Source organism: Pelobates fuscus, chromosome 8, assembly GCF_036172605.1.
Source record: "Pelobates fuscus isolate aPelFus1 chromosome 8, aPelFus1.pri, whole genome shotgun sequence".
Taxonomy (NCBI): Eukaryota; Metazoa; Chordata; class Amphibia; order Anura; family Pelobatidae; genus Pelobates; species Pelobates fuscus.
Genome location: NC_086324.1, coordinates 91,134,802 through 91,156,408, shown reverse-complemented (window position 1 = coordinate 91,156,408; position 21,607 = coordinate 91,134,802). Strand labels below are relative to the sequence as shown.

General features: G+C 37.2%; 1 protein-coding gene across 1 annotated transcript in view; it reads left to right on the top strand.

Annotated features, from left to right (window-relative positions):
- Nucleotides 1-445: 445 nt before the first annotated feature.
- HIBCH (3-hydroxyisobutyryl-CoA hydrolase) overlaps nt 446-21,607 on the top strand; it is a 206,669-nt gene continuing 185,507 nt past the window's right edge. The window contains exons 1-2 of the mRNA XM_063430164.1: nt 446-590; nt 18,863-18,905. Of these exons, the coding sequence (XP_063286234.1) occupies nt 493-590; nt 18,863-18,905 (141 nt within the window). The 5' untranslated portion in view covers nt 446-492. The remainder of the gene's footprint in view (nt 591-18,862; nt 18,906-21,607) is intronic.

The following is a 21,607-nucleotide window of genomic DNA, read 5'->3' as shown; positions in this document are numbered from 1 at the left end:
TAATGCACTGTTAATAGATTTCTAATGGTATATTTCCCTAAAAATTTAAGATCTAACAAATGGAATAGTATATTGTTAAAATTCTCAATATGTGGGGGCTAACCAGGGGGTGGTTATGATGTGCCCCATTTAAGTCATGTTCTAGTCTAGTACTTGCACAAGGTAAATTATTATTTTACCATTCACACCTGTAGCTTTACAACAGGAAAACCAACATTGTCATATGTGTCATATTTTCAAATAATAGGGACATAGCAGCACAGACAAATTGAATAAAATACGTTAAACATATAATTGTGGAGCAACAACATAGCTTATCACTGTTGTAGCTATACTAACCGATCACATGCACTTACTGTAACGTGTCAATAAAGCTTTACAATTTCAAACACGAAAACATTCCACCCCTCTGCAGGGCTGCTTGTCAGTGAGGGCAAAGAAGCCGTTTCGTCATTAACGTGCGCCTGGTTAGTTCCTGATAGAGGTGCTTGCATGTGTCAATGTCAGCTATTGACAAATAGGCATAGGTTACAGAGACATCCCATACCCTGCAAAACTATGAGTGCATCTGTTCTAGCAGCACAGCTCAGGTATGTTGATGCAAGCATATTTCATGCAGACAAGACTGCTTTATATTAATGTTAGATGTCATGTACATAAAATTCAAGAGTTACACATCTGGTTGCAGTGGTGAGAGAGGTGTTTGATATTTACCTGTCTTTTTGACCATATCTCTAATTTTACGCAGAGATGTATCAGAAGATGCTATTTTAGAGAGCTCAGAAATAATTACATTTGCAGACTCCAGCAAATCTTTTTCATTGAAAATGTGCACCTTATAAACAAATAGTAGAGATGCAGAAAAACTACAAAGGACAGCTACTGTTTGTTTTCATGTATACTAAATCACAACAAGTATGTAATTTGAGTTCATACTAGATCATCATACCCCACAATGTCTGATTGATGCAAATATTCAAATCCTGTATAATCTGTGTTATTTAAAAGAATAATTCAGTGCATTCTGTAGTATCCCAATGTATTTAATAGTACCCCTATAAGGACCGCTGCTCTAGATGTTAAACTTCTTCAGTTTATGAGACTGGTTGGTGGGTATTGGAAATCCAGTTTAAAACAGCTGAAGGTTGTACTAGTGCTGAATTAGGCTATTTATATGGCAGCTGTACAAATCATGTTAAAATATATAATTAAACACACTTACAGTTGGCAGCAGCATGGAGGTGTGAAAGATTGAACTTGTGTCCCCCAATCAAATAAAATAATAGTTTCATTTCATTCACTTCTGAGAGCAGGGCTTGACAAATTTGCTTGGAATCCCTGAGCCAGCTAAAAAAAGTTAGGAGCCATTTTTTCCAACAGCAAAAATACAATTCTGAAAGGAACACTAAATTCACCAAAGCCACTACAGCATAATGTAGTGACCCTGGAGTCTATAGCCTGTCCCTGCAGGCATTTCAATGTAAACATTACTGCCTGGTAACATCTCTAGTGGCAGTCACTCACACAGCCAAAAGTGTCTCTAATCTCTTTGCTGCACAATTTGCAGCGCCTACATTCAGCATCTCCAAGGGGGCACTGAACGCTCCCCATAGAGATACATTGATTTAATGCATCTTTATGTGGAGATGCTGATTGTGTGCAGAATTTGCCGCACCTGCTCTATAGCTTCCCAATTCTCACACACTCATTGGATTGGCTGAGATCATCAAGAATTATAATCTCAGCTATGGAGACTGGCCAGCCGGTACGGTGTTGGAAAAGAGGTTAGTAAAAACACAATTCCCATGCACATTCACTGACAAACAGAGACACACACACATTCTCACACACTCAAGATATTTTATTTAATTTTTTGATACACTCAAATAGATACACACAAAGATTTATAAATACAGACACGACATATATATATATACACACTGTCACAGATACACACACAAAAAAACACATTTTCAGCCACCCTCCTGTTTCCTACCTTTTTGGGCGCAGGAGGGTGGCTTCCCTGGGGTCCAGAGGGACTGGGCAGCAGCAGGTGACAGTGGGGCTTACTGCGGCTGATAGGAGTGGGCTGCCGTTTGTCCAGACTCCCCCTCCTCATATATACATTGTGCAGCTCTCTGTTTGCTGGGAAGAAGTGAATGGAACGCAGGGGAATGACCCGGGGGGGCAAGCGGCTCTGCGGAATGGTGGCAGGCAGCGAGCAGAGCCGTGTTTACCTGGTGTCCTATCAGCTTTCCATTACCCTCTGTGGCCTCAGTCCTATTACATTTCCCTTCACTTCCTTCCGGCGCACAGAGAGCTGCACGATAGAGATGCGCCAAGACAAAATTGATAGTCGCCATGGCGACCTGGCACCTGGGATTTGTCGAGCCCTGTCTGAGAGGATATTGTCAATACATTTTCAGCTTCGGAAAGACAGCCAGATCAGCTATCTCCACTATTTAATTTGTCAGGAACTAGACGGATGCTGTTATTTACCTAGTAAAACTTGAAGCTATAAATTGAATTAGCAGGTACCACAGTTTGAGTAATTTTCACTAATGTGATACTTTGTGCCTCATGGTAATTAAACCAATACTAAATTCTCCCTTTTCTTCACTCACCCTATCTAGGAGAATAAATAATCATAATCCTCACATTTGAAAACAAAGTGATATATTCATATAGTGTCCCTTATTTAGGACCCATACCTCTTTGCCCCTCTTTTCTAGGAGCACCGTATTGTTTGTCTGAATGTATAACAGAGTTCCACAGCAATAATACTCACACTAATGTGTTCACACTACAATAAGTGTTTTAAAAATCAATATGTGTAAATAAGATAGATTGCTCTTGATCTAAATTACAATTTAGTAGCATAAAGTGTTGTTAGTTAATCACCTATAATAACTACAACGCATGGAGAGACCACATAAAAAAGATAGAATCCCTAGGTGCAAATCCTCTCAAGCACTCCCTCAAGTGCCCAAACAAATCTATTATATACAATGATAGAGAATGCACACTACAACCATCACTTAAGAAATATATAAATCCTTTTATTGAAACATAAAAAAATGCTTGCATACATAAAGCAAATAAACAAAGCAACAAAAGAAGGCAAATAGTAAACTATAAAGTAATTGCCTAACTTTCACAAGCCTAATACTACAGAAACACAAGCCAACAATACCCCAACATTTCAACACCAACTGGCTGCCTTTTTCAAGGGTGTTTGTATCCCTGCATACCTTTGTCTGCTTATAACTCCCCAGAACAGCTGATGGCCATCCGCAATCAAACTTCACCGCAATCAAACTTCACCTGTGCATAATTCAATTGTAAAAGTACCCAAACTACTCATACAACTTTCCTTATAGTTGCAGTAATAGATTAACCAAAACAACGAAGAACCCTAACTCCAATAATACAAAAACTTGTACGAGCAAACTAACGCATGCGCACCCGGAGCTGCCATAGCGCATCCGCTCCATCTTGCTAACTAGATGCTCCCACTAACACTAGCCGCTTACCGAATGCACCAAATTATGTGTAATCTGGCAATACCAGCTGATCGCACCCCCATCATCAGTATCCAAAAGGATACTAAGTAACACCGCGCCTGCGTCCTATCAAATGCGTTGTATCAAATGCAATAATACAAGGCTACATCACGCTTGCGCCGTGCAATCTATGGAAGTTCATATATATATATATATATATATATATATATATATATATATATATATATATATATATATATATATATGTAAAATACTGAGGGACAAGAGGAAAAATAAATATAACCATCATATAAAATCACAGACCATCCGGCACACTGAGTAATCATTCACCCCAGCATCCAGATCATTATATAATCCCCACCACCATAAATAGGCATGTACACTAAGCATATAAAGAGAAAAATATGAAAATGAAGTGCAACAATATTTATTAAAATTCACCCAGTGTAGTAATTGTGAAGGACCCAGTCCTCATCTATACCATGAGTTATTGTATATCTAAACAGTACATACAAGACCTGTCAAACACATTACATGTTATATATCAAGACTACACAGTATCCTATAACAGGAAATTGCAGCACATTTATCCAAAAGTAAAGTACAATTATAACAATATAATACAATTCATTATAATACACAAATATCCACAGAATACCAAGCTACTCAACGTTTGAGATGGCATTATACATCTTGAAATGACAAGTGTGAACTATTTATAAGTCATATCATGAGATTACATAATTATGCAGTATAAAACGAAAAAGATTTTTCCTTCAATTATCATCATACAATGTACATAATAAACAAAAATATGATAAGTCTGGCGCATAAAAGCTGCTGTATATAATTCATATATCTTGATGCTCCATTGACACTTAAATCCAACTGCATTATCTTGTGGATCATTAATCACTTTAGTCTCATTTCCAACCGCATCATCCTGCGTCCATTCCTGATCAAGCTTCCAGTGTATAGAAACGTACATAACCAAATAATACCACACCAAAATCTATAAAATAATAAAAGTAACAACGATTCAAACCATACACAGGCATAGTACATATAGCACCTAGAGATGCCGAAGCCATCAAAGAAAAGGAGATACATCCCTCTATTTATTCAGACCTTTTGGGTACAGTGTTTGCAACTTGTATATCCAGTATATTTCCTGTTGTTTCAACATGATTTCTCTCGAACCACCTCTTATCGGGGGTTTAACTGATTACAGGACTATATATCGCAAATCGGAAACAGTATGTTTTTCTTCTGTAAAATGTTGAGTTACGGGATATTGGTTAGTTATCACCTAATATTTCTCAGAACAACCCCACCCATGGCCACACCCTTCAACCTTCAAATTAGGGTGTCCCTCTTTGTGCATTTAAAACGTTGGTACTTGTATTGATTTATAAAATTGATCAAGACATGTTTGGTATAATGTATAAATATGTGTAATTATTACATGTTTCAAAATAGAAATTTGAGTACGCAAATGTATTTTAACCCCTTAACGCAGTTACGGCGTTCCATGCCGTCCCCATATTAATAGGCTTTAAAGCCGTTGCGGCGGCATGGAACGCTGTAATGGCTTTCAGCCCCTGGAGCCAGCCGCTACTTACAACCACGGCGATCCGCTTCTGGAAGACTGCCTGACAGCCCAAGTAGTACCCAGCCTGCTTAATCAGGCTCCCGGGGGCCATGTGATCGCTTCCCATTGCCAAGCCTACAGGTGGACTGCCTGGGCTGTCAGGCAGTCTCCCTGCTGCTGGAAAGAGAAAAAAAAAACACACAAATTAGATATATGTAAAAAATAAGATATTTAGGAAAATGTATTCCTACTTTCCGTAATTTTCTTATACTGGTCATAGGCCATGGCAGCACAGCAATGGGAAGCTCCTCCCTATCCCTAATTAGATAGGAACCTAATTAAAACAGAAGGTATAAGTAACACCTTCTGCCCCTCCCACCCTCAGTCTTGTTTCCAGCAATATCCCAGGGCTGGATCTTTATACTGCCATGGCCTATGACCAGGAAAAGAAAATTATGGTAAGTAGGAATAATTTTTCCTGGCCAGTAGCGTACTAAGGGGGAACCGGCGGCAGGTGGTAGGTAAAGGGAACCAGTGGGGGGGTGCCACTCACAAGTAGGGTGCCATGACCAGGGCGGCCTTCGTATGTGTGAGCTATGCGGCAGGGACAGGTTGCCATGGCAGCCGCACAGTTCACACACACAGGGACAGGAACCCGCTGGAAGCAGAACTTTAAAACCACCACATCTAAAATAAACAGGGCGTAGCTAATCTACAGCTGGGGTGGAGCTAAACACGGCTTCCAGCCACTGCTGCACATCGAGGGGAAGCAGGATGGAGTCCCTGCTTCCCCAACAACTACACAGTATGGACTGAATCCACTCCTTCTCCAGCCCAAGCTGACTGTAAGAGAGAGAGAGAGATAGTTTGTGTGTGACTGTCTGCCTGTGACTGTCTGTGTGTGATTGGGGGATGCTGCCTGTAACTGTGTGTCTGTGTGTGACTATCTGCCTGTAATTGTATGTGTGACTGTCTGTAACTGTTTGTGTGACTGTCTGTATGTGACTGTGTGCTAGTGACTATGTGCCTGGGACTGGACTCTGAAGACTTTTGCTAATATTGTTGTGTAAAAAAAAAAGAATCTTATTGTAAGGGACTGAGCAGAGGCTTTAGAAGGAGAGGCAGATTTTTTGGGGGAAGGGGGGGGCGGGGCTTGTACAAGGGAGACAGGGATTTTGTTTAAAGCGGGCTGAGTGGTTGATTTGTGGAAGGGGGGGTGCAGGAGTTTTGCAGAACGGGGGCAGGAGAGGGGTTTTGTAGAACAGGGCAGGAAAGTGTTTTATCAAAATTTACACATTTGTGTAATTTTTAAAAATGAAAACTTTAAACATTAAAAATATTGTGGGTGTTTTTTTTACATTTTAAAGTGGGGTGAGGGGGGAGATGGTGCTAAACAGAGAATCCACCTATATTGTTAAACAGTGAAGGGTATTATGCCAAATAGTGCTCTAAGATCTGATATCCTTCTGCCCAATGCTAATGTCACCAGTAGAGCTAACTTAATATTAATCAGTTGTGGACAGATAGAGTCTCATGGTTAAGTAAGAGGGGTGGGAAATTCACAGGAGCAACGATTAACTGAGGGATTATATAAATACAGCCAACAGATATTTAGATCCCTCCATATCAAAGCCCCTTCAGGAAAAAAAAGAGATCATAGAGTGCTGAGACATGTACCTCTGAGGTGATGTAGCTAGTGCTAGATGAGTCCTGTATTGAAGAACTTAGAACCTTCTTGGCAGAAGTAATTTGAATAATGACCTAATTAGAAATAGACCAGGAAAAAGGCATCCCAACTCTGTAAAGGTAGCCGAGTATATGCACGTTTTACCTGGCCTTCAGAATGATATTAATTGCTGCACCTAAAAAAACAAAACCTTATACTTAAGCCCTTCTTTTAAATATTGAAACCTTCATAAAGAGGAGAGTAACACTGGACCTGATGGAAGAACTCTTATATTCCATGGAGGTACACAGAAGTGAAAACGATACTGATATTTGCTCTTGCAACCTATGCAGAAGAGAGGTATTGGATGTTAAGGATGTCCCATTCATGAAGATATTCGATTTTGGAGAAATGTTCCTCAACCCCAGTGGATGGAATACATAGTTTTCACTGTCCAAGGAATTGCTATAGGAAAGTTTATGCCCTCCCTTGTGCCATCTGATTAGACCTATGGTGGATAAGCTGGATCCAAACTTTTTCTGCTGAGGTAATATGACAATCAACATCCTTTACATACTGCACTTTCTGAAGAGAGCTGTACTGTACCTTGGACTATGTCAGACCGTGTTCCCAGCTATACTCTGGACTGGGAGGGATCAAGGTTATTTCAGCAGACATTTGTCTTTCACCATGAAGATGTAAAAATGAAAGTGTCCTTCCACTGCAATCTGAGAAACCTGTGGTTATGTGGGCAAATGGAAATAAGCATCCTGCAAATCTGTAAAAATCATTCAATATACTAAGAATACTGCCTTTATGATGAACGTTCAAGAATCCTGTAAACTTATCTCCATCTGCCTCTTAGAAACAGAATATTTGTGTTCTAGCTGCTTTTGAAATTTCTTACAATAGCTCCCTCTGATTGAGGGGAAGCCATGAAATTTACAATGCATCTCTTTTTACCTTTTCTCTGTTGGAAGGATAACCACTCCTCTACCATACGCTCTTCCAGGTGTGAGAGTCTTTGGATCAAAAGGGTCTCCTGAACCTTGGGTCTTGAAGTAGACAAGCTTTCCTGCCCTCTGCCGTTCTCTTGATCCATTCATCTGGGAGGATGCATACATGGACCAGGTACTGAGCCAAAGAGCCTGACTAGTAGACAAAGAGTCATATTTCTGGTATAACATAACCTATGAAAGCTTCTTAGCTGAAGACTATTTCCAGCTTAATGACTTGTAATGTCAGACAAAAATAAGATTATCTGATATGCTCCTCCAAATTATCCATACCAATCTTAGATCCTTAGAGATTGAGATGAGTTTGCAACAGGATGTGCCAACTGCTACATAGGTTTTTAGAGAGGATCAAGACCATATATGCCCCATGGAGTCTCAGAGAGATCCCGCATTGTTTACAGGCAGAGTTGAACATTTAGCCAGTCTGAGTACTTCGTGGTCCACTAAGGAGCAGAGTCCTAGGTACAAACATCTGATATCCCAATGGATGAAGAGATCCATTGAGATACTCCCTTACCATTACTCCATAATAAGGATCTTAATGGTAACAACTGAACTGGAAAAGATGCTCTGTTCCTGTCATGATCCTATCCTGAGAACCAAGTTATTATTCTTATTTTTTCATGCAATACTTGTTTCTTGATACTAGTGGCCTCCCTTACAACTAACCTTGCAAGTCACCTTAGCATCCTCACCTGCCTGGACTAATGAAGAGGCTCACAACAGGGCCTTTACATTGAGAGAGAGTTGTGCTCTGCTCCTGGCTCTTACTGAGATTTGTTATAACCTGATAAAGACCTGTACCTAACTCAACTGAATACTGACACCCAAAGCAACCCATTAGAATATCGTTAAAACATAACCTTCATTAAATAAAGTATAAAACCCAATGTGTCAAGGTATATCTAATATAACAGTAAAGAAGCCTTAAGCAGGCTATGAAAATACAATAAATCCTCTATTAATAGAGAAAACAAATAGCCTGGTTAAGGTACTTTACTGTTATATTAGATATACCTTGACACATTGGATTTTATACTTTATTTATTAAAGGTTATGTTTTAATGATCTTCCAATGGTTTGCTTTCTAACTTGGAAGGGTTAGGCTTGTGAGGTATGAGCTGTTGTTTACTTTAATCCTCCCTTCCCCTTCTCTCATACATATATATATTTCAATTAGGGGTTACCCCCCAAATCATAAATCAGCAACCTGACACACTCTCCCTGTTTATATAAATGAAGTAATACTATATCAAAAACCATATAGGCCTAGGAATAATAAAATCCAGCAGCTATATTCAGAGGCCTAGGAATAAATGAAAACAGAGGCTATATGAAAAGGCCAACAGAGGCCTAGAAGTAATTGAAACCAGCAGCTGTATTTAAAACCATACAGGCCTAGGAATAAGAAAATCCAATGACTACATTAAGAGGCCCAGCAGAGACCTAGGAATAAATGAATCTGGTGGCTGTATTAAAATGCATAACTGGCCTAGGAACAAGCGAATACAGTGGCTTTATTAAAAGGTAAATAGGCCTAGGAATAAGAAAATCCAGTGGCTATATTAAGAGGCCCAACAGAGGCCTAGGAATAATTTAAACCAGTGGCTGTATTAAAAGACACAGACTTCAGATCAAGACTTCAGATCAAGATCAATAATCTGTGAAGCAGAGGCTAAGAGAGTCAATGCCCAAAGAACCAACCAAGGTGTTGCCACACCCCATCTCCTCCCAATTCACCCAGAGCTTGAGACTGGGCGAAAGGAGCAACTCATAATGACCACACCAGAACAGGAACCAGTTACCATCACAGTCAAAGAATTCAGTTGGCATGAATGCCTACTAGCAATAGCAAATGGTTACCACAAGGCATTATAATACTGATCACGAAGGACACTCTAGATTCATCAAATGTGGCATATACTATTTCCAATGCTGTTCTGCATAGCCAGATCATCTGCAACAGATCATTAAGAAGAGTGGATATGGATACAGGTTAAAGAGCTACCATCAGCCACCTACTGTACATGGATGACATCAAGCTGTATGCCAAGAATGAGGGTCATTTACTCACTGATCCACCTAACATACATCGTAAAGTTGTTTGGAATAGAGAAGTGTGAGCGGATGATAGCATAAATAGAAAATGGAGAGGGTTACCACAAACACATGGCATCCATGAGGAAGAGCCAACACTGAAAGGCACAACCAAGTTGCTGGGATTGTGTACCGCGACATCTGCACAGCATATGGGCTGGACCTGCCTAAGTCCAGATTGTAGAGAATGACAGGGACTTTCATACCCAGACAGAAAAGCAAGTACTGGCATCCTGACATCGTAGTGGTAGACAAGGAACAGACTGCAGTAGTGGTGGGTGTTCCAAAACCCGGTGACTATAACATCAGGAAGAAAGAACATGAGAAGATTGAAAAATACCAAGGTCTGAAAGAAGAGCTAGAAAGGATGTGGAAAGTGAAGGCAGTAGTAGTCCTAGTTGATAGGAACTGAGTTGATTGGGGCTGTGACTTCCAAGTTGCGGGAGTGGCTTCAACAGATTCCAGGTGGGACATTTGAAATTGCTGTGCGCAAAAGTGCAGTTCTAGGAACAGCTAAGATACTACGCAGAACCCTCAAACTCCCAGGCCTCTGGTAGAGGACCCAAGAATGAGGAATAAATATACCACCCAGGAGGAGTGGTGATAAAATCTATTTTGTATATTACTAATATAAATATATATATATATTTTATATATGATTTTTTTGTTTAATTACATAAATACACATGGAATTTAAATAGATATATATGTGTATATATTTAAATTCTACATGTATCTTTATTTATGTAATCTTTTTACATAATTAAGGGATTTTATTCATTACAATTTGAGGGACGTGCCTGACAACCCAGGCAGAAAGTCCCAGAGAATTAAAATTTACAAGCCCTATATTTAACCCTGTAACTTTCTAAAACCTCTTAAAACCTGTACTTTGGAGGTACTGTTGTACTCGTGAGACATTGCTGAACACAAATGTGTATTTTATTGCAGTAAAAGCTAGCAGTATTTTGACATTCACAGTTAAAATGTCATGCAGAACATTTTTTTTTAAGTTATGTTTCATATATGAATATTAGATGCAAAAGGAAAGCCCTGTTTCTTTTGATCAAAATGATAGAACGTGTGCAATTGCAAAAGCTTTGTAATGATATTATTATTATTATTATTATTATTATTAGGATATTTATAGAGCACCGTCAAATTCTGCAGCGCTTTACAATGGGTTGACGAACAGACATGTAGTTGTAACCAGACAAGTTGAACACACAGGAACAGAGGGGTTGAGGGCCCTGCTCAATGAGCTTACATGCTAGAGGAAGTGGGGTAAAATGACACAAAAGGTAAGGATAGTATTAGACTAGTGACAGTTGCAGAAGAGGAATCAGTTGGGAGCTATTAACAGTTTAATTGATACGCTTTTATGAAGAAGTTTTTTTTTTAACAATTTTTTTGAAGGAGTGGAGACTGGGTGAGCATCTAACGGAGGAGGGAAGCGAGTTCCACAGGAACGGTGCAGCCCTTAGGAAATCTTGAAGGCGAGCATCATAGGTGGGAGTACGGACAGAAGATAGACATAAGTCTTCAGCAGATTGTAAGGGCCTAGATGGGACATACTTGTGTATAAGGGAGGATAGATAGGTGGGAGCAGCATTATGTAGAGATTTGAAAGCAAGAACCAGAATTTTAAATTGAGCTCTATATTTTATAGGAAGCCAATGTAGGGACTGACAGAAGGGTGAGGCATGGGAGGTGCGGGCGGACAGGAAGATGAGCCTCGCTGCCGCATTCATTATGGACTGTAACGGCGCAAGTTGGGAGCACGGAAGACCACTGAGAAGCGGATTGCTGTAGTCAAGGCAAGAAAGGACAGTGGAATGGACCAACACCTTAGTCGCATCTGGCGTTAAGTAGGGGCGGATGCGCGCAATGTTTTTGAGATGGAAATTACAGGATTTGGCGATGGAAGAGAGGTTGGAGTCAAAGAGAACACCTAGGCAGTGAGCCTGCGTGGTGGAGCTGATGGTAGCACCGTTGACTTGGAGGGAGACAGACACAGGAGTAACAACACTTGAGGGAAGAAAGACCAGAATTTCAGTTTTGGTCAAGTTTAGTTTAAGGAAGTGGGCAGCCATCCAGTTAGAAACAGCAGACAGGCAGTCAGAGTCACTAGTCAAGAGGGACGGGGAGAGATCAGGAGAGGACAGGTAGATTTGTGTGTCATCTGCATAGAAGTGATATTGGAAGCCAAAGGAGCTAATGAGTTTACTAAGGGAGGCAGTATAGATGGAGAACAGTAGGGGACCAAGGACTGAACCTTGGGGGGCACCAACAGAGAGGAGTTGGGGAGAAGAAGCAGAGCCAGAGAAAGAAACACTGAAAGAGCGCTGGGAGAGGTAGGAGGAGCACCAGGAGAGAGCAATATCTTGTAGACCGATATTGCTGAGGATGAGAACTGATAACCCTAAGTGCTGATGTTGGTTGTGTGAAGACGTAGAGCGGGCGGACACACGTATGATAAGGTGGGGAGACTGGGTGAGTTGAAATAGATCCGGAAAGCTGAAGGATCTAAGGGAACAGAAAGAGCGGAGTCTGGGGAGAGGAGAAAGACCTTCCGTTAATCTGTCTGAAAAAGATAAATCAGAAGCGCATAAGTGAGGAACGAACGCTGACCACGAGGTTTCAAGCCAAAGGGAGAGTTAAAATAACTAATTTGAGATTCCTAGGCAAGCAAATGGAGTCAAATAAGTGATGTCTTAATATTATTTGATCTATAAAAAAAAAAAGTGGATAAGTAACTAAGGGGATAAGAATACGAGGACATAATGAAGAAGATAGAAGTTAAAACCAACTATACCCTCCAAAGGAAGTTAAAAAATGGAGATAAAAGTTAAAGTCTATAAATACTCCCTGAATTAATTAAAAAAAGATCACAGAAGCGAAGGAAAGAAAGGGGGAAAGTTAACCAAACAACTATTATCCTCCCTTTAATCAAGTCCTTAGACGGACAGAGTATTTTACATTTTTTATTCATATTTTTCAAACGGCGAGATTCCTGCTTAAATAATTAAAAAAAAACAGAAAAAGAAAAGAGGATTGAAAGAAGAGGACGAGAAGATAGCGAAGAACGTTGTTCCACACCAGATTTTTTTCATTTTTTTGTGGAGGTTATAAGCAATTAGTATAACATTTCCCAGATACTGTGGGAAGAGATGGTAAAGGCACAAAAAAATACAAAAGATATAAATTACTATGTAACAACTGAGATGGTAAATTTAGAATATTATGTAATATTTGTAAAGGGTCAAATTAGGAATAATGTTAAATAAGATAGTAGTATATAATGTCACTTTTGATAAGATTGAATGAATAAAATCACTAGTTTGCTTTATATAATTAAAGAGAGAAATATAGAGGATATAAGGATACTAATTCCCCCGCCGCCGAAAAATAGTTGATGAGTCTTTGAGGAGACACTATTAGTATATAATATGTATTTTGTATTTTCTCACTTGTAAAGTAGAAAATTTAAACTTTATGTGGAGGGATGGTAAATATGTAAAAAAATATGAAAGATATTATTCACTATATGTATATATAGGGATGTGAAATTTAGAGCACTATATAAACCTGCAAAGGGTTAAATTATGAGGGGGAAAGGAAAACAAAAAAGAGGGGGGAAAAAGGGTGAAAGAGTTAAGCAAGATTCTTATGGTATGGTGGAAATGAAAATTACTAGTTAGTTTTATACAGTAAAAGAGATAAACACAAAGAGAGGAATTCACGCTTCATTAGCTAGGGTTACAATTTTGAAAGGGTTAATTAAAATACAATTAATGATATTAATGCATCCATTATTATTATAATTTATTTTTTATGTTTTAGTTAATGATTTGGAACTTCTCTTTCTTACTTTCCTTTCTTTGGGTTTGTGCCTTCCCAAAAATATAAGAGACTATTATATTGAAATATAGAAGAGGGTTAAGAGGAGGAAAGAAGGAGAGTAAAAGAAAAGGAAAGAAAAAGAGCAAAAAATGAAAATGAGTTTTAATTAGAACCTTTAAAATCAGGAAGAATTTATAATTTAAAAAATATATATTAAAGAGCGAGTCCCTCATTCTTCCCTAGTCGTTGACTTACGCCCCCACTCGCCATAAATCCTGATAAGATTTTAGTGTGTGTATATAAGATACACAGTAAGAATAGTGTAAGCATGTTTTAGTCGTGTTAAATTTACGTTTTCTATTTATGTACTTGGTATTTATGATTTTGTTATGCGTTTTAGTCAGCCCCTTAGAGAGCCCCTTACCTAGTCCAGGAAAAACATTTAGAATCATAAAATATGGTTAAATTAGATTCAATAAATATACAAGGACTCAATATCCCTCCCACGAAAAAGATGGGCATTTCAAGACTATCTGAGAAAGGAAAGGATACATGTGGCATTTATACAGGAGACTCATTGGAAGCAGATAGATGAGAAAAGATGGAATAGTAAAAATGTGTACATCTAGAATAATTGGGGAAAAATGTGGGGTGGCAATTCTTTTTTTCAAAGTTTTTAAAAGTAAATGTTATATGTATTGACTTAGACACTGAAGGTAGACTTATTATCACTGCATGTACTATTAAAGGACCACTCTAGTGCCAGGAAAACATACTCATTTTCCTGGCACTAGAGTGCCCTGAGGGTGCCCCCACCCTCAGGGTCCCCCTGCCGCCCGGCTCTGGAAAGGGGAAAAGGGGTGAAACGTACCTTTTTCCAGCGCTGGGCGGGGAGATCTCTGCCTCCGATCCTTCTCCGTTCCGCCCCGTCGGCTGAATGCGCATATATAAACACACTACACAAACACACACTGAATTATATAAACACACTACACAAACACACACTGAATTATATAAACACACTACACAAACACACTGTGTATATAATGCAGTGTTTATATAATGCAGTGTGTTTGTGTAGTGTGTTTATATAATTCAGTGTATTTGTATAGTGTGTGTGTGTGTATAGTGTGCATTATATAAACACACTGCATTATATACACACACTATACAAACACACTGCATTATATACACACACACACTATACAAACACTGAATTATATACACACACTATACAAACAAACACTACACAAACACACTGCATTATATACACAGTGTGTTTGTGTAGTGTATGTGTATATAATGGAGTGTGTGTGTGTGTGTGGGGGGGCATTTTTTATTAATAAAAAAAAAAATCGGGGGCAAATTTAGCAATCCTCCATGTTGATTTATATAATTTAATTTAGAAAATCATTATCAATCTTCTAAGGAAATGCAACAAAAAATAGTTAATTTAAAAAAGAGAGATACAAAACTATAGAGAGAATAAATAAAAATATTGCAAAATTAAAAATAAAATACTATCATAAATATAACAGAGCTGATAAGATATTATCTAATTTACTAAAAAAAGAAATTCAAGCAATATCATAGAAAAAAAATATATCAAACAATAAAGTATGCTTATTACCTGGGGAGATAAGGGAGGCTTTTAATCAGTATTATTGAAAACTATATATAATCTCCCAGAAAAAAAACTCCATTAGATGTAGTATCTAATAAATTAATTCTGTGAATCTCCCTAAGCTTCATCAATACAATTAGCTTAAATGAATAAAAAAATATCAAAAGAAGAAAGAATAAGAGCTCTAGGTACAAAACACCTGGACCCGATGGATTTGGGAATGTTTTTTATAAAGAGATGAAATATTTAATCAAAAAACATTTAACCAACACGTTTAATAACGTTCTTGACAAAACCAGATTTCCTAGTGAGATGTTAAAAGTGAACATTCTACCAATACTGAAACTCGGGAAAGATCCAACAAACGTAAAAGGTTATCGTCCAATGTGGATACCAAATAGTTTTCTTCTATTATAGCACAGAGATTAAAAACTGTACTAAACTCCATAATTCATTCTGATCAGATAGGTTTTCTCTCTGAAAGAATGGGTAGTAATAATATGAGAAGGCTGATCGATATAATAGATTCAGCGGATAAAAATGGAGATCCCATGTTAATCCTGTCCCTCAATGCCGAAAAGGCGTTTGACAGGGTTAGCTGGGATTTTTTGGAATCTACTCTTAAAGCATTAGGGTTGTCAGGCTGATTATCAACTGCAATTTTATCATTATATAAAGCACCAACGGCAAGGACAATAGGCCCCAACATATGTGCAAATTGGTTTGAATTAAAAAATGGTACAAGACAAGGCTGTCCCCTATCTCATCTCCTGTATATATTAGCATTAAGACTTAGACAAAATAATCTGATAAAGGGTCATTCTACAACACAAAGCGAGTTAAAACTCTCACTTTATGCAGACGATGTTATCCTTTTTTTTTTTTTTAATCTAATCCTTTAACATCACTTCCATATACCATGGAAGAATTAGACACATATAGTAAAGTATCAAATTACAAAGTGAATCATTTAGAATCTACTGCTGTATAGATTAATATTTCTAAAAATAATATAAAAGGTTATCAACAACAATATGGTTTTCTACACACCAAGATATTTACATATATGGGGATAAAGATATTCAGAAACGTAAAAAATTTATGTATATAACATTTTTGGAACTTTTAAAAGAATGGTGTTGTTTGGAGTTCTCCTGGTGCGTGCGGATCAATATCCTGAAGTCATATGTACTCTCGAAATGGGTATATATGTTCAGGATGTTGCCACTGGCCGTTCCCACACCATGGTTGACAATGCACAAGTCCGCCTTCTCAGCCTTTCCCACTTTGTTTGGAGAGAAAAAAAAAAAGAATAAAGAACTCTATATTGTCAAATAAAACTGTGGAAGGGGGAAATGGGATTCTTGGACATAATAAAATACTATGAGGCGGTCATAGCCATGCATATAATGATAATTAAATTACAGCAAAGTAAATTAGAAACATGGTATAGTATAAAAATGGAGGCCATTAAGATCAAAAACCCATTAGATTTAATATAGAACACAAACAATGGGATTACTCATTCTTTTATATTAAATCAAATAATGCCTATATGGATATAATTGGAAAAGAAAATATTAGGTTTTTTTAATATTGATGTACTCGTGCAATAAATAATATTTCTTTAAAATTCTGAACATTTAGACATATAGATACTGTAAAAGATCTATTCTTAAACTGTAAGATAAAATCTTTCAATCTTTTAAGGAGAGAGTTTCAGTTGACAAACATTGAGTCCTCTTAGAGTAAAGCACTTTTTGGATCAAACCTCAGTAGTATCAATTAATAATTGATATAACATTATGAAAGGTATACTAAAAGGTAATAGATCAAAACATCTGTTCTCCTGATGTGTAAGATTGATGGAAGAGAATACAAAAAATAACACCTCCCGCAATAAAAAAAAAAAATTGACTAGAGATTTAAAGATTAAATATATGTGAAAAAGATTGTTTTTTTTTTTTTAATCTAGTCAAAAGATCAATAAATATGTACATTCTCTTTCATTGATCAAAACAGTTTAAAGTTGTAAATTTATGGTATATGACCCCAACAATATTATCACAATTCACATATGGAGTAAATCAAAACTGTTGGATATGTGGGGCAGAAAATGGGAATTATATCCATATGTAGTGGTCCTGTGAAAGAGTGTTGAGTATTTGGATATGGGTTCAAAAAATAATATTCAGTCTATGTAAAGTTAAACTTCCCATAACCCAGGAGGTCATGTTACTACTACATTTAAACTGGCCTAATTTAAACAGGTCAGAACAATTTTTAATAATTCAAAGACTAATTGCTGGTAAAATTGTTCTGGCTAGAAATTGGAAGAATGACCATGAGAGGGTTTTTTTTTCTCAAATAAGCTCACAACTAATTTTTCAGCTGAGAATGGAAAAGAATTATACTAAATATCCAAATAAAGCTTCAGACTTATGGGATATATGGGAAAATGAAATTGGAAAAATGGCTAATACATGTATAATAGATGAATAACATATAAAGGACAATTTACGTGTTGGGGACTCTCAGTGACTGAACGAGTTAAGATGTGTTTTTTTTTTTTTATGTACAAGAAAGAATTTAATTAATATAAATAGCTAAATCAAATAGTATTGGTAACCCTTCTTTCAAGGACCGAGTACAAGATTCTTTCTTAGGGATGATTTTATGTGTAAATGTGTCTTGTATTTTTTTTAACCTTTTTTTTTTCCATATATGCAATATTTAATAAAAAGGAAAGGGACGGAAAAGAAAAGGAAGGGAGGAGGAGGAGAAAAGAAAATGAAAGGAGAAAGAAAAAAGGGAAATAAAAGAGAAACTAAATAGTAATATTTGAAACTTGGGATAGCCTTCTTGACAGATGTTTTGTATATTAGAATATTTGTGGGCTGGCAATATATATGGAATTCAATCCTCCCTTTTCTGCATATGTACAATTTTATGTGTTTGCATTTGTCTATTTAATGTGTTTTTGAATAAATGAAAATCAATAAAAATATAATAAAAAAAAAGAAAACTGATTACCTTTAAAAAAACAAAAAAACATTACTGCTCTCTACTGGTCTGTAATATTATTGTTACAACATTTGCATGTGTGACTGTTTTGTACATGTGTTTTTTTATACTCCTTTTTGCTGCAGTGCTCTGTATGAATTGTCAGTATCTACTTGCAAGTTGCAGTGATCTTATATACACAAAAGTTCTTGTCTACTGGTAATGCTGTAGACTGTCACGTAATGTTAGTATATGGTACATTAAAACATCTTTTTCATCGCATGCTGTGATCAGATTTGTATCTGCTTCTCTGATCCTAAGTATGCTTAAAATGAGAAAATTGCATTGTTGGTTAAAAAAAGAGAAAATATTTTTGATATGTGTTTTCGTTGACAGGTAATGTTTATTTTGTGATATAACATTGTGGGGAATAGACACAAGAAAAGCACACTTGCGGACTGATTTAATTAACTTGATTTGCTCTCTCCCTGATTTCAGGCTGAAGACCATTAACCGGCTGCAAATAATTGTAAAACATTTGGTGAGTATGCTATGTCACATAGTAGCCTGGGTTGAAAAAAGACCTGGAAACAACTTGATATATGTACATGGCCGACCTTACTGGTGTGTGATCTGTGCGGCCGCACAGGGCAACATGGCAGCAGGTGCACAAAGGCGGCCGACATAGCTCCCACACAACGGCATTGCAGTGGCAGAATTTCAAAAGCCATCTGAAATTGGGGTGGGGGGCGGAGCTTAATATATGATGGGGCAGAGTTAAATAGGTGGCTGTCTGGAGCCCAATGCAGCTTGATCCTGAAGCCCTGTTACTGCTGCGCATTGAATGGAAACAGGAAGTAGTCCCTGCTGCCCCAACAACTAGAGACCAGGGACTGCAGTGCCTCCACTCCTCCCATATTGGATTGAGACATATATATATATATATATATATATATATATATATATATATAAATGCTCTGCCTGCTATTTTAATGGGCAGATCTTGTTATCAAACCCCATTCTGTGCACGTAGAACGAAATAATATATATGTATATACATAAATAAAAATATATATATCACCATATATATATATACCTATATATAAATAAAAATATAAAAAAAAATTATATATATATATAATATAATGAAAAAAGGCTTGCACTCACGGTCTGTTATTGTAGTAAAACAATTCTTCTTTATTCCAACATTCTAAAACATAGTTGCTGTCATCAACGTTTCAGCCACTGCTTGTGGCTTTCATCAGGATCAATTCAGCTGAATTGCTGAATTTTTGGCTATGGCTGTAATGCACCCGGCACTTTTTGATTTTTGAAAGTGTGTGTGCTGGGTACCATTGGAAGTTACACGTATATATACACATATATTTATGTAATATTTTTACATAATTAGGTATCCTAATTAATTACAATTAGCGGGACCTGCCTGACAACCCATGCCGAAAGTATAGGGAATTTAATTTGCTAGCACTATATTTAACCCTATAACTTTCCAAGACACCATAAAACCTGTACATGGGGGGTACTGTTTTACTCGGGAGACTTCGCTGAAGTGTTTCAAAACATTAAAATTTATTACAACGATGATATCGCCAGTAAAAGTGAAGTTTTTTGCATTTTTCACACACAAACAGCTTACACGGACGATATTATTGCTGCGATACTTTTTACTGTTTTGAAACACAAATATTTGTGTTCAGCGAACTCTCCCGAGTACAACAGTACCCCTCATGTACAGATTTTATGGTGTTTTCAAAAGTTACAGCGTAAAATATAAGGCTTGTGTTTCATTTTTTTCACATTAAAATTCGCCAGATTGCTTACGTTGCCTTTGTGACCCTATGGTAGCCCAAGAATGAAAATTACCCCTACGATGGCATACCATTTGCAATAATAGACAACCCAAGGTATTGAAAATGGGGTATGTCCAGTCTTTCCTAGTAGCCACTTAGTCACAAACACTGGCCAAAATTGGCGTTTTTAACTAACTTTGGCCAGTGTTTGTGACCAAATGGCTACTAAAAAAGACTGGACATACCCCATTTGCAATACCTTGGGTTGTCTACTATTGCAAATGGTATGCCATTATGGGTGTAAATTTAATTCCTGGGCTACTATACAGTCTCAAAGGCAACGTAACCAAGCTGGCAAATTTCAATTTCAAATGTAACGTGCTATATTTGACCCTGTAACTTCCCAAAACACCATAAAACCTGTACATAGGGGGTACTGTTTTACACGTGAGACTTTGCTGAATACAAATATGTGTATTTTATTGCAGTAAAAGCTAACAGTATTATGACATTGACAGTTAAAATGTCATGTAGAACTAAAAAAAAACAAAATTTCGAATTTTCTCCCATGTTTTTCATATTGAATTATGTTTCATAGCTATATTTGATATTCAATGAAAGCCCTGTTTCCCCTGAATAAAATGATATATAATAAGGGGGGGGTGCATTTAATATGAAAGAGGTGAATTACGGTTGGACAGACATATAGCGCAAATGCCAGGTTTTGTTTACATTTTGTTTTGTTCACAACTTGTACATTTGGCTCAGTCCTTAAGGGGTTAATAAGGCGTTGGTGGTATGATCCCCACCTGGGATTTCTTTAAGTGCAGGAACAATAATAAAACGCCAGAAAGGTAAAAATAGTAAAAGTGCATAAAACTACAATAAAAAGAGAATTGGCACAGTAACGTAACCAAAAACCTTTATGTAAAATCATCATTACGCGTTTCACCAAAAAGGCTTGCTCAAATGGCATAAAAACCATCCTTAAAGGAATCCTTCAAGGATTATCATACGTATAAGCTTGTATCATGTCTTTGATTCACACTTTGTTGTTATTTCTATAGGCATGCTTCTTCCATGTTCTTTTTTTGTTTTGTTTTTTCGTATAAATTCTTTTTTTTTTTTTTTTTTAATTCTTTATTTTTGGTGTGCATAAGAGTAGTTACAAGCTTTGGTGCGCCACAACAGCGACATCAAGGTACAAAATTGAACATTGCATTACAGGTTGTGGTGAAAGATTGTCAGGCACAATTTTAGTTAAAGTAATATGTTGGCAATCATTTAGGTTCTCGAGTAGCTGGAGCTTTTAAGCATGCAATGTAGCTAACATATATAAACAAGTTTGACTCAGTAGCTTAAAGTAAGTATTAGTAGTATGAACACGCTGAAACTACGCTTGCCTGTGCTTAAGAGAGGGACATGCATTACA